General features: G+C 41.7%; 1 protein-coding gene across 3 annotated transcripts in view; it reads left to right on the top strand.

Moving 5' to 3' along the window:
• The first annotated feature begins 5,841 nt into the window (after positions 1 to 5,841).
• The window catches only part of TRANK1 (tetratricopeptide repeat and ankyrin repeat containing 1), a 47,628-nt gene continuing 37,373 nt past the window's right edge, over positions 5,842 to 16,096 (top strand). For 2 of the 3 annotated variants that reach the window (XM_064506511.1, XM_064506510.1), the window contains exons 1-4: positions 5,842 to 5,919; positions 12,883 to 13,017; positions 14,740 to 14,863; positions 15,769 to 15,919. In XM_064506511.1, coding sequence (XP_064362581.1) covers positions 12,884 to 13,017; positions 14,740 to 14,863; positions 15,769 to 15,919 — 409 coding nt within the window. In that variant the 5' untranslated portion in view covers positions 5,842 to 5,919; position 12,883. Of the gene's footprint in view, positions 5,920 to 6,143; positions 10,317 to 12,882; positions 13,018 to 14,739; positions 14,864 to 15,768; positions 15,920 to 16,096 lie in introns of those variants that run through there. The other variant, XM_026101357.2, reaches the window with a different exon arrangement.

Here is a 16,096-nt window from a genome sequence, read left to right as displayed (position 1 = left end):
GGTATTTAATTTTTCTGCTACGGATTTTAAGAGTAGCAGAAGTACCGTGGATTTTAGTCAACTGAGAATACATGCAGGGTTTTGGATGGGTTGAGACTTGCACAGTGGTGACTACATTGTGATCAGTATTTAATGAACATGACTTGTAGTTTGTATTGTAGTTTACCCTTTTGCTGTGCTGTACTTTGCTTTAACATGATGGATTTGCATGAGGCAGTATTGGTGGGGCCAAGTGCTGCTGGTGGTGAAAACATAAAGAAAAAAACAGTCTTTTATGTCAGTGAAGGGCAAGTGGGTGGCTGAAGCCCTGCTGAGTTTTCACTTTTTCCTGGCTGCAGAGAGACCTTGCTCCAAATGACAGAAAAGTCGAAAATAAATAGCTGCCAGCACTATCAGTGGGAGACGGTGCTGCATGTGTGGCTGGTGTTCAGAGGATCCATACGACCAGAAGGGCACAGTGACCAGGGCTTCTGCAGAACTGCGGAAAATTTGCATCACATTCTGCAGAGACTTATGCATCTTTTAGGTAATAATAGCTGTAGCTTGTAATTCAGAACTGGTTGCCTGCTTGAGCTATGGTTAAATAGGTTTATAAGCCTGTGAGAGTTGAAGTGCCGTGGAAGACTTTGAGACACATTTGAATAAGCTGGATTCAAACATTGTATTTCAGAGAGTCCCCTCACTTTTCAAGGTAATCAGAGCACATCATACCTATATTGTTTTCCTTTATTAGTATGACGGAAAATGTGTAAACCAGATATGCCTTTTTGCAGGATCATATAAGGCTCTTAATAAACTCAAATGTACACAAAAGAAATCTGTTTTTCATAACTTTTTTTTTAACTTAATGTAGCAGACATTTAGTGGAGGGGATATATGTGAGTGAGAAAGGGCTGGGTGTAGTGCTTGATAAGGGGAGTAAGTGATTCAGCAAGAGAAAGCCTGTCAGCTACTACAGAACCGGGCAGTAAGGTGGAGGTCTAGATACTGAGTGAACAAGCGATATTTCAACTGGAGGAAACAGCCTACACGGGTAGAGCAGAGACAGGGGTGTGTTGCCTGAACGCTCAGTTTTTCACAGGAATGGTCATGCTAGCCGTGCTGTACCCTTGGGATGGACTGGATCCCATTGGCTTTGTTGGAAAGTCCTGAACGATGGGTGCCAGAAGGTGTCCTCTGCCAGCCACAGTCATCAGTCACCATCATGAGCTGGTTTTAGAAAGCTGTGTCACAGTAGTGGAGGAGAGGAATTTGGAAAAGCTATTTGTTCCTCTGTGCCCATGATACCAGTGCCCTTTGTTGGCAGTAAAAACAAATACCTGCTGCTTAAAATTTGGCATGTTTGCATTACAAAAACAAACACAGAAAATCTCGCCAGTCTCTTCCGGTGTGCAGCTGGGAGTGTGCTGGTGCTGAGACACGGCTGGGGACGTATTTGATTGAGTTATCTGGGTTAGCCTGCACAGATTCCTGACTGGTCTCCTGATGTACAAACATCTCCTGGCCTTTGCGCAGCTCTTCCTGGGATCATTCGTTTTCTTCTCTGTCACTTAGGCTGTCACCTCTGTTTCTCATGCAGTAAGGCTCAACGCTGCTATCTCTTGCTAAAGTCCTATTCAGTCCTTGCTGTCATAGATTGATATACTCTTGGCTGATTTGTAGAGAGACTTCAAGCTGTTCACCTTCATGTTCCAAAGCAGCTGGTAGCTCTTTGCTACTGTTTCCTTCATGATTGGCTTCATGCTGTTTAAGTTATTGTTGGCTGCAAACAAGGAATGTTTGCTTTCCCGTATCACTGTGATGACCACTGTCCTTAGGTGGCTGTACCCTTTAAAACATATTGGTATGGAAGCGTGGGTACATGGCTCCAAACTTATTTGCTCAAAATTACCTGAGAATAGAACTGGGACAAATTTGTGGATTTACTTCAGAACAAAAGAGTACAGATGGATGTATCTCTGTATTATTATTATTATGGATTTCTCCAGGATGATTTATTTCTGATGACAAGGGCTGCGTGTTTTTGTTTGCCATGTTGCCACTGGCTGGTGGTTACCCTTTCTCCAGATTTTCTCTGCCATTGCGGCCCGGTCTCACTGGGGAGACTCACTGGTTCCACCCTGTACCAGTCGTCCCAACCCGTACCAGTGAGCCTCAGTGGGTGCCTTTCGCCCAGCCTTCTTCTTCTCATATCTTCTCGGTTTTCTACTTTTCTCTCTTTCTTCTGTTGCCCCCACTACCTCTTACTCAGCTAGTTTCTCTCCAAAACAGACAGAGTTGACAGGTGCAGAGTAACACCTTTCTTTACCCTGCTCACACCTCCTATTGTTCTTCCTGCCCACTCTGTCACTTGCTTGGGTAAGTTTCTGCCTCTGGTGAGTGTTTGAATTGCTCTCACAAGAGGGACTGCAGTTCATGTGAACACTCTTGAGCTTGCTGGGGTATTCCAGATTGTTTAGCAGCCATAGAAGGAGTTCCTCAAAAAATGCCACAGGAAGAAAATAACTATTTGTGTGATACTAAGGAACTTTATGCTGCTATCTATAGCCAGGTTAAAGTCTAAGCCTAGACTGCTCTAGGGCAGTCTTTTCACACTGATGTTAAAGATTTTATTGCCTTCCTAATGACGTATATAGTGCTTGCTGTCACAGACCTCCATTCTCAACTCAGGACATACTGTACCACAACTGCATAAGTTGACTTAAGGTGCTTAAGAATAACACTGGAAAATGGCTGTGGACTGGGGTCTTGGCAAACACAAGAGGAATAAAATACCTTGTCTTGCAAAGAGCACCAATGATTGTGTGTAGATCATAAACAACTGTTCATACAGCAATGCAGACCACTTCTTGGAGGATTATAAAATGCCTTAACAGGCTTTCAAATGATTTACAAGAAGTATGTTAGCCTAAGCTACATGATGCTGACAAGGTAAAGTTAAGCCGTTAGGGCTTTAGGAAATGGAAAAACAGGAAAGGTTAACAGGGAAGAAACATTAGACAGGAGAGATTTGAAGGGATTTTTCAGCATTAGGCCAACTAGCAGCAAAACAATAAAATAGGTGTACATTTGCCATCAGTTGTGTTGCATTATTCTTTTTTTATCATCTGCTTAAGATTCCATTAAAAGTTCTTTTAAAGTTATTATTTTGAAGCATCTGATTTCCCCAGGACAAGTTCTTGACCCCAGATATAAACAAGTTCATTAGCAGTATTACTATGTCAGTTTGGAGACATACTTTTAAAATCAAACATCCTGAAACAGTCACACTGATAGAAACTTTAGCATGGATGCCTTCATGAAACCACACCTACGCTACAAACTTTTGCCCTCATAGCAGTAATAGTTGGAGATGTCATTTGCAACCAATGTCCTTTTGTTGACAGAAGCCTCTAGTGTAGGGCAGTTAAACCAAGAAAACTGTGCTTTTCCATGTATGGTGTCAGGATGCCATGGGGGTGCCCCACACCCTGGTACTCACCTTCCTGGATATGTGCCAAAGGGAAGGTATTCCCCCCAGTAATATAAGGCTCTTATTTGGCTTCACCCCCAAAGTGAAGTATTCCCATCCTTCAAGAAGGAGCGTAGCTAAAAAGCATAATTTCTAGCATCAACCTGGTGCCATGGACCATCCCTTCCATGCAGTGGAAGCATCGCCGTCACAAGTTCTAATGTGCAGGTTTATGTACTGAGTGATAAGACAGTGCAAGGGTTTGTTACATACTTTTCTACGTAAGAGAAATGCATTCCTTTTAAAACTGTGCCCATATGTGCCCTGATGCTTCCATTCTACTCTTACAATTGAAGGGGGTTAGGAACTGGGTAGAAAAGGCTTATACATCATTATGTGCTTTATGAGCACCTCCTCCCAGTGCTCCTTCTTCAGGGAAGCACTCATCCCACCCAGCGCCCCTATCTGCTTAGCTGCCCAAGTGCTTGTACGCTCAGATACGCAGGACTGCCCCCCAAAGGTCCATGCTTTCCATTTCGGTTCCTTCCACACCCATTCAAAATGAGGAAATGCAACACTTTGCAGAGCCAGTAATTCATTGGCAGTGTGTGTACATGGCAGCTTTAGGAAGTGTTTCACTCTGCACAAGAGGGAAACGTGCTGCAGTGCACAGAGGCAAAGGGTTTACATGCTGCCAAGTTTCATTTTTAACACAGTTAAGAAAAAACGTTTCACTTTCTGCCTGACTCGTTTGACAAAACACACCCGTCTCTGCCGACAGATGAAGCAAAGACTGTTTATTGTGAGGGTGATTAGGTCAGAGTCCCTTTTAAGACAAAAAGCATTTTTCCACTTAGTGCACCAGAATTTATATGGGTTGGCCTTTGCTGTTTTTCTGCACTAAAGTGAGACTCTCTTAAGTAATGATGATACTCAGTTCCAAGGTTACATCGAATGCCAGATAAGTTAGTCCTGATGAGCCACTCATTTTTCTCACCACTTGTATTTTTTTTTTTTTTGAATCATTTCAGCACTTTTGCTGGAATAAGCACTGGAAAATTCCACGTATGGACTTTCATTTCTTTATGTCATTTAGTATTTAGTAAACAAGATTACACTGAGGAGCATGCTGAGTTTTCCCACCTAGTACCATGGTGGCTCCTGAACAGAAATTGTGGCAGTTCTATTGGCCCCTTTTCTTAAAAAGTGGCTTTGCCACATTATTTTGATGCATTTGACTTGAGATGAGGTGATGTGACAAAAATACCCAGGTTAAGGTTAGCATTACTTTTTTTCTCCAGTCACTGAATCTGTATCAGGGTAATTTCTGTGAAAGCTCAACATGGAAGACAGAAACCTATGAGAAATGCATTTTTATATGAGAAAGATGTGCAGATTTTAATACTTGATAACATAGAAAGACTCTTTAAAAAATGTGGTTTATAGAAAAGTAAATTACTGAAGGATCTCTTGCAAAGTATTAATATTTGCGTGGGTTGTTAATTTGCTTTTCCTAATGTTAAGAGACAGCAAGAAATTATGAATTAGGAAACAGTTCTGAATTGCCTAAAAATGGTAGAAGTCTACATTCTCTAGGTTTTCTTAAGCCATGGAAGAGGGAAAAAAATAGCTACTTTCCCTGGGCAAGGGTTTTTCCTGAGAAATCACTAAGAGTAGTAAAGTGCCTCAAGATGAAGAGACACAACAGAAACGATCACTGAATTTCCACGTATGCTGGAAACTGCTAAGTAATTAAAAAAATTATTTACACCCACGATGCGATGTTAAGCACAGAACCATTGTACAGATTTCTGAACGTGTTATGAGGTGGTTGCATGTCATCATCTCTATTTCATATGTACAGTAACTAAACAGCCAAAAAATCCCATGGCCTGATCTTCAGGGGAGCCAATTACTCCTATTTGGCACAGAAAATCAAATGCTGGTGGTGGAGGGCAACACCGCAACCAAATTACTCTGTGGAGACAGCTCTGCTGGCTCCCCATGGCCTGCTCTGCCGGTTAGTCTATGGCATCGTGATTCACGACTTTTCGAGAGTTACCAGATTTCAAAGTCATCCATGGTACACCGTATTTAAACTCCTTAAGGGACAGAGATGGGGCTTTTGTGCTGGGCCTGCTTTAAAGAGAAGTCCCAGAAGGTAACAGCCAGCAGTTGTCCGCACAGTCCCCAAAGCTTGAGGAAATCTCTCGAAGCATGCCCACCTTCACGGGGAAAAAAAAAAAGTAACAAAAGATAGATAAGAAAGGGCGGGAAAGGGCGAGCCGCCGGGGCGGGGCGGGGCGGGTCGCGCGCGGGGCTCGGTTTCGATTCCCAACGGCGGCCCCGCGGGGCGCTGCAGTGACGCGGGGCGGCGGGGGGCGGGGCGCGCGGGGGCGGGCGCCGCGGCTAAAGGGGCAGCGGCGGGCGCGCGCCTCGTGGGTTCCGGCGTGCGGCCGCGGCGGCAGGTGGGTGCGCGCCGGCCGGGGAGCGGAGCGGAGCGGAGGCGCTGTGTGCACGGCTTGGGGGCGCGCACCCGCCGCGGGAGAGCTGTCGGCGGTGCGGAGGGGTGTGCTCCGGGGGTCGTGTGGGGTGGCTGGAGGAGGAGGAGGAAGTGCACAGTTTGCATGGAGGAGCAGGGAGAGGTGTTGTGATGTGTTTGTGCGTGAGGAGAAAAAAAGGACGGGGACTCCTTTGGCACAGCCCTGAGCTAATTGTCTTCGGTGGGTTTTGGAGCTTTCCTCTGAAAAGCAAAACTGTTGTGCAAGGTCGCGGAGTGGTCGTCTAACAGATAGACTTTTTATTTGCAGAGTAGTTTGACCACAGCCCACTCTTCAGAAGAAAAACAAAGCAAAGCTCTTTCATCAGCCTTTGTATTTATTGCTCAATTTGCAGAAAACAAACTTTAGGGTGATGGAATGAGTATATTGCAAATGGGAAGAGGCTTTATGCTTCCATAAAAACATGCAAAAGGGAGAGCTTCATACCTGTTGTTTTGTTTATGTACAGCTAGACTTGTTGGAGTTGACTGTGAGCTGTGCACAAGCCTAAAAACCTCGCTGTTGGGAGAATCTTGTGTTTTTGTTTTTGTTTACATTCCAGATGTCACATCATCTTGACCTAATCTGTACAAAGGAAACACTGAGTTGTTAGCCGGAGTGAACAACGGCAGCAGTTAAACACCTCTGTTGGGCTGTGTTGGAGCTGGTGTGGCTGAGCTAAGTTAGGGCTTTCAAGATGGTTTCAGAGCACAGGAAGCAGGGTTAGCTTTTCTGTTGTTTTGTGGGGGTTTGGGGGTTTGTTTCTTTCTTTTTTCTTTTTAGTAATACAGTAATGGCATTGTGTAGGTAGAATATGGAACATGCTTTTGCATCCATTTTTTTGTATGCAAAATGGGAGATGTAACTCCTTTCATAGCTTATTTTCTTTCGAAACTGAAAGCAAAAATTCTGTTTTGCTAAGGGAAACAAAACTGGATGAGCTGGGGAGCAGCGCCAAGCTTGCCACTGGTGCCAGCTGTGAAACGTCTTCTAAGAAAGCTGATGCGCGTGTGCTCAGCAGGAGTCCAGCCTGTGGGAGAGGAGGGATGGCTGGAGATGACACCTGAAGTCTGGGCTGGTGCCACCTTGCAGTGGTGCAGCTGGTTGCGCCATGCCAGGGAGCCGAACCACTCGGCGGGGCCAGCTCCTGGGGCTTGCTCTGTCGCAGATGGAGGTGTCAGGCAGCTGGGCTTGACTATTAGTAACGATCCTCTTGTTAATGGCTTGCCTAAAGCAAAGCCAATGTATATGGTAACGTGGAGGCTGGAGGCTTGTCATGTTTGTATGCGACTTGTTCCATCACAGATGTTATGCTCATTTTTCCTTATCTGGTTCCTACGTGACTTTCCAGGTATTAGCGGACTGTTGAGGCATCGGTGCTAATTATATCCTGGTACGTAGGGTGTGTTTGCCCAAGCATCGATAAGGAAGTATATCTTCTTTCTGACGACGTCTGTACTCTACAAACAGCAGTTTAATTGCATTCCCAGGTGAAAGCTTACTATGAAATAAAGAGCGCTCGGGGATGTTTGGTCTAGTTCAGTGCAGCAGCCAATGAGCAGTTCCTGCAACCACAATCACAGCGCGGAGGTCTTGCAGCTGACTTCCGAAATACAGACTTGGCATTTGCATCCTAGACCTGGTGCAGGCAGATATCTGGCCCCAGAGCGAGGTATGATTGGTATTACCGTGCGCACTGGCCTGTGGGCTAGATGCAGTGTGGTGTCCTACTGGTTGGAAGTGTGAAAAGGTAGGTTGGAGCAGGGCCAACTTTTAGTGGTGGCGAAGAGACTTTGGCACTTCCAGGTTTCTGTGTGGATCTGGAAGGGGACTTGACCACAAGAGTGGTCTTTTGTTTCGCACAGCAGAGTGGAGGAGTGTTTTATTTTAGTTGGCCAGCTTCTCCAAGGTGAGCTCATGTATTTTACAAAGGTTGAAAGCAGTCTTCATGAGGTAGTGACAGAGCATTTGATTATAATGTTAAAATAATCAAAAATGTCATTATCAGTTTTCCCAGACTAAGCAGATCCTTGAGGATGGCCATGTCTAAAGCTGAACTTGTTTCCCCCCTCTCTGTGTGAAGCTTTCTATTGAGTCTAATTATGGCCTAATCTGTTACAACCTGGTCTTACTGACTGCAGAATTTGTCTTTTTGTCTCTGCTGTTTTTCCAAGACCTCCTCTGAAAACATAGTCTTTAAGATTTTTTTTTGCTTGCTGTTTTGGTGATTTGTGGAAAAGCACAGCTCCTTCTGAGAAGGACCTCATCTCTGCTTTTTGCATACATCCATCTTGGTACGTGCTGAAGGTACCTTCAGGCTTCTTTCAGAAGACCTGTATGGAGTGTGTCCCCTTTCTGGGCGGTTGTGGGACTTCCTGGATGGACAGATGGTGCCAATCTGTGGCTGGAGCCATCCTTCTGGTGTGGTGGGTCTGGGTGATGTGGCCATGTGTCCTCTTCTGTGTGCTCGGCTCTCGCAGTCGGCGTGCTTTCGTGGGGTGCAGGCTATGGGGAGCCGAGAGGTTTTCTGGTGAGGAAACATCATACATTATCTGAATGCTGATGAAGGTATTTAATTTTTACTCAGTCGTGTCTGTATGTTTTATTGTTTGCTGGGTTTTTAGTTCCCTACCTGTTGCTGGTTGGTGATGCCTGCCTTTTAGGATAAGGTACAAAGAGGAAGGAGTATATATCCTGTATCTTGTTGTAATAGGAATGAGGAAGTCAGATATCCTGGAAGTGGGAGGATGCTTGTTTTCCACCACTGTTTAAATTCAAATGCAGAACTCCCCAAATTAGTGTACTTTGCTTGCTGCTTACATTATGGAAAGTTGCTATGCCTGAAGAATAAAACCATTATTCTGCCCCAGAGTGCTGCTGTAGGGATGAACCCTCAAACTTAACTTTCAGCAGCAACAGTAATTAAAAAGCTTTGCTTTGTAGAACTTCCAGATCTAATTTCTCCTCTATGAATAATTAGTGTAGCACATAGTTTTTCTCTTAAAATATGTAAACCAGAGGCATAGAAGCTGCTCAGGGTCACTCTCAGAATTACTGATAATAAAATTTTTGATACTGCCAGCCTCTGGTGGTCAGAAATCACAAGCTGGCCTCTTGAGAATGGTAACTGGCATAAGGAGCACAACATTTTTCAAGAATGACAAGTGGATTTTCTGAGCACTCTCTAGTCATATTTTCCAACTTATCTGCTTGAGTCGGAGGTGTCAAAATGTAGTCTTATAAACACCCCCCCACCCCCACAAACTGACTTGGCCTTGAGGATAGCCTGACTGAAGCAGTTCAGTGGGACACCGACTATCGTGATAAAACGGAGTTGGCAGTATGTGAAGTAAATGGGAATTTTGCCGATTGGCAGCAGTAGGAGTTGGATGAGGTTGTGACTTTAACTGTATCATCTTTTGTTCTAATGCTGCAAGCATAAATGAATATGCTTGATTTTTTTCATTTTGCTGTCAGTCATACTGGTGACTTCAGGAGCAATAAACAAGTTAACAGAAAGTAGACTGTCTTATCTATGTATGTTTGCTTTTGTTCATTTGTTTTTTGTCACAGCATTGCACTGACAGCTGTGGGAGAAGGGAAATGGGTCTCCCAGGCCTTGGGGTGTCCCCGTAAATTCTTTGTTTCACTGGTTCCATATCTTAGGAAAAATCCCTACTTTAGGAAGGGCACGTGTCTCACCAAGAAAAAAATTTTCATTAAGTTACCTTCAAATGCAGTTGTGATCCTGGCTTTTTGCCTTTTACAGAGGCCAACTGAAGCCAGAATAATAAATGATGTTTTTGTTCAGTGCTTGCCATGCTCAGTAGACTTTGTATAATAGGTCTTCATTCAGTTAGTCCACTGGTTTTGAGTTAAAATTGTTTATGCTTCAGGAAGATGTTAGGCAATAGCAAGACACGCTGTGCTAGGCAGTGCAGCAGTTCTTTTGGGTAACTAACTTGGATGTCAGATTTTCATGCCTGAATATCTCTTGGGCCTGCAAACTTGGGTGTAGTTGCTAAAGCCCAGTTGTTATGGAAATTAGGCTTGTCGGCCACCATAACAGGGCCCGACCCTAGGTTCCCGCAGAAAAAAGTTCAGAGCCAAATCAAAGCAAATTAAATAATTAAATTTTAATCACGTGTGTGCCGTAATTACAGCTTGAGCTGGGTGCCTCCGAAGAGGGACCCCAACAAAAAAAATCCTGGGCAATTATAGTTTTTTCAACTTAAGTTTCCCACCCCTCACGCGGTAGTTAGACCAATAGTAATTTTTAGGTCTGGGGTCTCCTGCTCCTCATTGGATCTCATCGTTGTTCCTAGGTAAGCTGTTTTTCTCCTTATCTTTATTTTTGCGGTCTCTGCTGATGGTTATACCTTTATTTTTGTTGGGTTTTGCGGTTGTCTCCCAAGGTCTTATTTTCAAAGTTTTGACGTCTTCCCTTTTGGAGTGGGTGACACAGGAATGCAGACTGCGTGTGGCTTCCTTATCTTCCCATCCTGAACCAGCTCTGAGGCACTTTTCTTACTAAATTAAGTAAAGGTTCATTACTTTATCCAAGTGTGGCCTAAGGCTTCAGCAAATGTAGCTACTCATGCTAAGCAAGTTTTATATAAGTTGTGCTAAGCAGCTATCTCTAGACAGCTTCAATTCACTATTCTTTAACACACTGCAGGTGTCCCATTTATGTAAACAATGTATGGTTTGGAGCTTTGGCTGGGAAATGCCAGTGCTGGTGAAGGACCGGCATGTGTGCTCCGCTGGAAGCCCTGCCACTGGAGCCCAAATGGGACCCTCTGGTCCTGCAGCATCTTGGCATGCAGCACGCTTGAAAGTCCTTTGAAAGTATAGGTTACAGTTGGAGGTCTTTTGCTGTATTGTGGAAAAAATAGTGCTTAAAACTTCTTTTAAATACATATTTTTTAATTTTACTTCAAATAGACCCCCCTCCCATGAAAAATTAGATAAATATAATTCCAGATGAAAATTCCAGCCGATGTAGAAGCACAGCCTTAACGAGAAAAAGAACAAGTTTGGAATTCAACTGTGATTTAAGAAATGGCAAACTCTTGTATTCCCACATCAAGAAACTCCTGTGTAGATGAACTGCTTTAGGATTCTTCTTGGTGAAAGTCACTTATTTAACGTTCTTCTGATGCTAAAAAGTTAAAAGCTGAAAGAATTACCAAAACACAAGATAGAACCACCTTTTTAGCATTTGCTTTTTAGCATTTGCTTCTTACTCTTTGCACCGCTACTCCACTGTTACTTTTTTTGTTTGTTTTTTTCCTTCTCTCCTCTTCCCCTCAATATTTCCCACATGTGGAATGTGAGCACACTGACCTTGCTGGCTGGATTAGTGCTATTCTTAAAATATAAACTTCACGCACATCATTTAACGAAGTTGTTTAATTTGCCTAGGGTAACAGTGTCATAATTACTCCTCTGGCACAACTTGGTGGTCCTGTCCTCCCTCTCCTAAAATATATGGGACGTCTTATTAGCGTATAGCCAGGGACTCTCATACGGGTTCTTCATGCGTTTTGGAACTTGCAAGGCGGTGTTGGGGTTGCAGGCAGCATCACAGGATGTTTGTTTGCGTAAATAAATAAAACATATCTTCCGATGGGTCTTTCCTGGTGCCTCGGGTGTGCTACTTAGTACAGATGTTGTCCTATTGATCAAGTCACTTTGTGCTCCCTAAATAAGGGAGGCAAAGCAGGATCCATAGTATACCTGTTAGTACCTGCGTGTCACAACACAGCGGTGACGTTCAGCACCTCAGGTGCTGCTGGGGTCCTGAGGAGTCCTATAAAGTATGTCGATATAACTTCTTTTGTGTGTGTTCATCTATTTAAAAAAAAAAACAAAACTGTTCTTCTCGGTTGTGAAGTGATTTGGCAGATTATTTTAGTAGTTATGGTTTTGCAGGTTGTGCCACTTCTTGTTCCAGGCCTGCTGACAAGGAAGCTGAGCCTTCCTTGGTGAAGTAATGTCATTGCCTGGTACTGAGGCTTGTGAGATAAATACAGCTTCCTGCGGCGTGAAGAACGGTTCTGCCTGAGGCTTTAGAACTTGATTCTTCTCTTGCCTGTGACTTTGACCTGCTGTCTCTGAACATGCATGTAATTTTTTTTCCCCCTTTCCAGCTGCTTGATTATGTGATTGGTTTTATGTGAGAAACCTGATTTTGCCATTTTTATTGTGACTTTTTCTAATCAGCTGCAGTTGATGCCTGTTCCAACTTTTGTTTTCTCCAGGTGCTTGCCGTATTAATTTTTATACCTGTTTTAAATTGAATTTAATCTCTTTCTGCAGTATTAATATACTTTTGTTTCTGTGTTTTTCTGACAGTAGTCAGTTTTTTTTAGTGCAGTTTTGTGTACATTGGGTTATTAAACGTATAACCAAAAAGATTGGACAAAAAGAAAAGTCACAAAGATTAAAAAAAAAAGTAAATAAATTTTGTGTTTAACTAATTTAAATGTATATGTTTGTATATTTCTTAAGTATATGAACTTTGCTGGTTATCTCAGATTTTTCCTCCTGGATTTAGTGTGTGCACACATTTAAATAATTTGGAATCTTAATTTTAAAAGTGTCATTTAAGGCCTGAGGAAAAAAAATTGAAAAAATACATTCAAGTGATAGATCAGCTTGCCTAAGGTTGATTGTAAAAAATAGAAGGAAAGTTGAGATCTCAACAGCAAAGATGAGGTTGGCACCTCAGTTCTATTTGACTATTTCAAATCCAGCGAACAAAAAAGTGGTTTTTTTGTCTTCCTTTTCAAATATACAAAACCTGAGATGGAAATTTAAGTGGATTTGGGGGAAATAAATGCTTTATAACTCAGTGCTTTACTTGATTTTGTTTTTGCTTTTAATTAGCATGGATGCCATGGAGCATGCACAGTTTATTAGACAAGCTGGGAATCAGGATTTTAAAAATGGAAATTACTCTTTGGCCATCAGAAAGTACGATCAAGCTTTACAAATGCTCATTTGTTTAAGACAATGGATCCCGTAAGTATTCTGTAGTTACAAGGTGTAAACCATAAGGCAGCCTGAAATTTGTGCAGCACTGCAATTAACTCAGAACTGTATTTCCTGCCTTGACACTTGACTTTTCTGTATCAGTTGTCATACTCTTTAGTGTGTCAGGAATAGTAATTCCTGACATGTATGTGGGAGATTAGGTCCTATAATCTGAAAAACTTTATATAAGCATTAATTAAAAGTTAGTGTAATTAAAGCTTGGGAATCTGATCCCACTGTGCTGATTTGTGTTAAATATATTTCTATCCTTAGCTGACATACTGTGGATTAATATTTCTGTGATTCTGCCAGATATCGGTCGTGTCTATGGCCTGTTTTTATATTGGCAGTCTGATTATTTTTAAAATGATTCATACAAGTTGCTTTGTTCTGGTTATTTGGACATTCTTATTCTAAGATTTGGTCAAAAGTAATTTTTCAGGGAAAGAGTTATTTGAGTACTTCTTTTCAAATGTTAAGTGCTTTTCCTCCCCAGTTAACATCAGTTGCTAACATTATTAATTGTTAAATAATTCACTAATAAATATTCATTACTACTGTGTATCAGTACTTTTAACCTTATTTAACACTAGTCATTCATTTATTTTGACTGTTTCCTGTTATTGTTAGCCATTTAGGCAAAGGATGGTAAAATGCTGTCTGTGGAATATTTGGGGAGTGAAACTGGGCAATGCAGAGCCCAGCAGTCCATTTTGGTCAATTCCTGCACGTCTCCTTTTGCCTTCCCATAGGCAATGGCAGGATGCGCTCACATGGAAAATACTACTCTGAATGCATTTAATGTAGCTGAAACAACTTTCTTTAGGGTAGGCTAGTAGGTAGGATTACGATGGAAGATGCAACACCATGCCACATATAATTTGTCTGAGCGTGGGCAAAACGGGCCTTTCAGGCTCCTCAGTACCCCATGGACCGTAGCCCTGTAAGTTGTGTGCAACTCTTTTCAAAAACTCTCCTTTGGATCCAGATGGCTCTACATTAGCCTATTTTATTCTCTCAAATACGTATTTTTCTTTCTTCAGGTGGTGTAAATGTGGATAATTCTGTTGGCTTCATTAATTGGTGATACAGTAAAATGTTTTTAGATTGTTTTTTGATGACCAAAATATTTCCACCTAGCTGCTTCCACTTGTGTGTCTGTTTTTTTTCCCCTCCACTCATTGGATGTCTAGGTGTTTCTAGATGGTCCCTTAACCTCCTCTTAAATCTTGTACCATGTTATTCTAGTAGGTTGGCTTTAAGCTTTGGAAGTGACCAGTAGACGCAGGGACATTCAGGTCATCTGCATTTTGATTGGCATAGTGTATTTTCGGTATTTCTATCCAAAGTTAAAAAAAATGATGAAAATAGTCCATTTCGTAGTGTTAGTGTCTCATAAACATGTGAGAAAGGCAGGGTGTACAGTGAGGTTTGCTTGTTTAATCTTAATAGTGATTTTTCATGAGTCACCCATGTAACATTACTTTTTATTTAAAGAAATCTTGCCCCAGCGTTTTCCATAGGATGTTACTAGGAGTCGTTACAGCTGAGATTCCAATTACCTTTACTTTCTAAAGCTTCTTTTTTTCCATTCTAATTTTGTTAGGTAGAATGATTGTATATATTTTCATGTAGCTAATTATAAAGCACCATTTATCTTTTTTTTTCCTTTTTTTAATTATTAAATGGTTATGCTGTTAACTTTCATAGGTGTTCCAGAGACATAGCTGTGTTACACTGCAACAAATCAACTGCCTTGTACAGTCTTGGTAAATGGAAAGAAGCAGCTTTTTCAGCCTACGAGAGCTTACAGTGGGATCCAGAGTATGTTAAGGTACTGAAAAGTTTAAGCTGGCAGTTTTTGCCTACTTTTTTTAAAACAAGTGTCAATATTTGCTTTTTGTTGCCTTTTTTTAAAGATGCAATAAACAAATATAGCATAAAATTCCAGAATCCGTGTCAGAATATGTAGGTGAACATAGGAATTACTACTGTAATAGTCCTTTTAATAAAGTGCAGCAGCTCCCAGATATTCTAGTAGGAGGTATATGATTTAAATATGGTAGAATTGCATGCAAACGTGAATTTAACTTGCGCTGAATCACAGCATGCCGATTAGGTGTTTTGAACGAATTGATTCCACTGTGGCTCTGAGCCAGTAGTTCAGTGGTGAATTTAAATATATTCAAGTACTGTTGACTGAATAATACAAGCATTATGGTAAATACCGAAAAATGCTGCAGAACAGCGAAATAAACTTGTATGCTGGACACTGTGACAAAGACTTTTTCCTGTCCAGAGAGAGCCAAAACATGGTTGGTAACATTGTGTTTGCATTCTTTGGTTATTTTCCAAATTTTATATTTCAGGATTTATTGCTCTTTCACAGTATCTATAATGACCTCAGTAACATGCAATATACTAGATTGTGAATTTTGAGGAATGTTGCCTGCACGTTTTTTGAATATGTGTATGAGAAGCAGTGAAAATAGTACTACAGGTCATGTTCCAGTATAGTTAGTGAATTTAGGAGAAAATGATATTTTGCTGTATAGTAAACATCTCTGAATATTTTTCTAACAAGAACATTGAGTGTACCAGACTGGTGATTCTTTAAGGGAATAAAAGATTGTCTTGTCTTCTCACACAATTACTTATTTTTGTCATGTTAGGTTGATACTTAAAGATTTCTTTCAGTGTTGGCAGCTCATGGTGGTTTTTGTTGTTCTTTTTTCCCAGGCTTATTATAGAGCTGGCCACTCACTGATCATGATGTCAAACTCTTTTGAGGCAGTTTCTGCATTTCATAAGGGTTTGAGTCTTCTGAATGCTTCTGCAGATCGATCTCAAGTTGCTGATTTTGTAGTGGGAGTCTTCATAAGTGTAAATGGTAAACTCAAAAAAATTATTTTTCTAAGAGCGTTTCAGCGATGGGGACAATGCAAGTCCTTGGTGGGGCATCTCTTGTGCAATCATTCATTTGGCCATTACTGCCACAGGTCTATCTGAAATGCATACATTTAGTGGCGCTTTTCTGCACCGTTGCATGCTTATTTTTGACGAATGT

This window comes from Dromaius novaehollandiae, chromosome 2 (assembly GCF_036370855.1).
Source record: "Dromaius novaehollandiae isolate bDroNov1 chromosome 2, bDroNov1.hap1, whole genome shotgun sequence".
Lineage (NCBI taxonomy): Eukaryota > Metazoa > Chordata > Aves > Casuariiformes > Dromaiidae > Dromaius > Dromaius novaehollandiae.
Note: the sequence above shows the minus strand (reverse complement) of the source record. Positions and strands in the feature narration are given on the sequence as shown.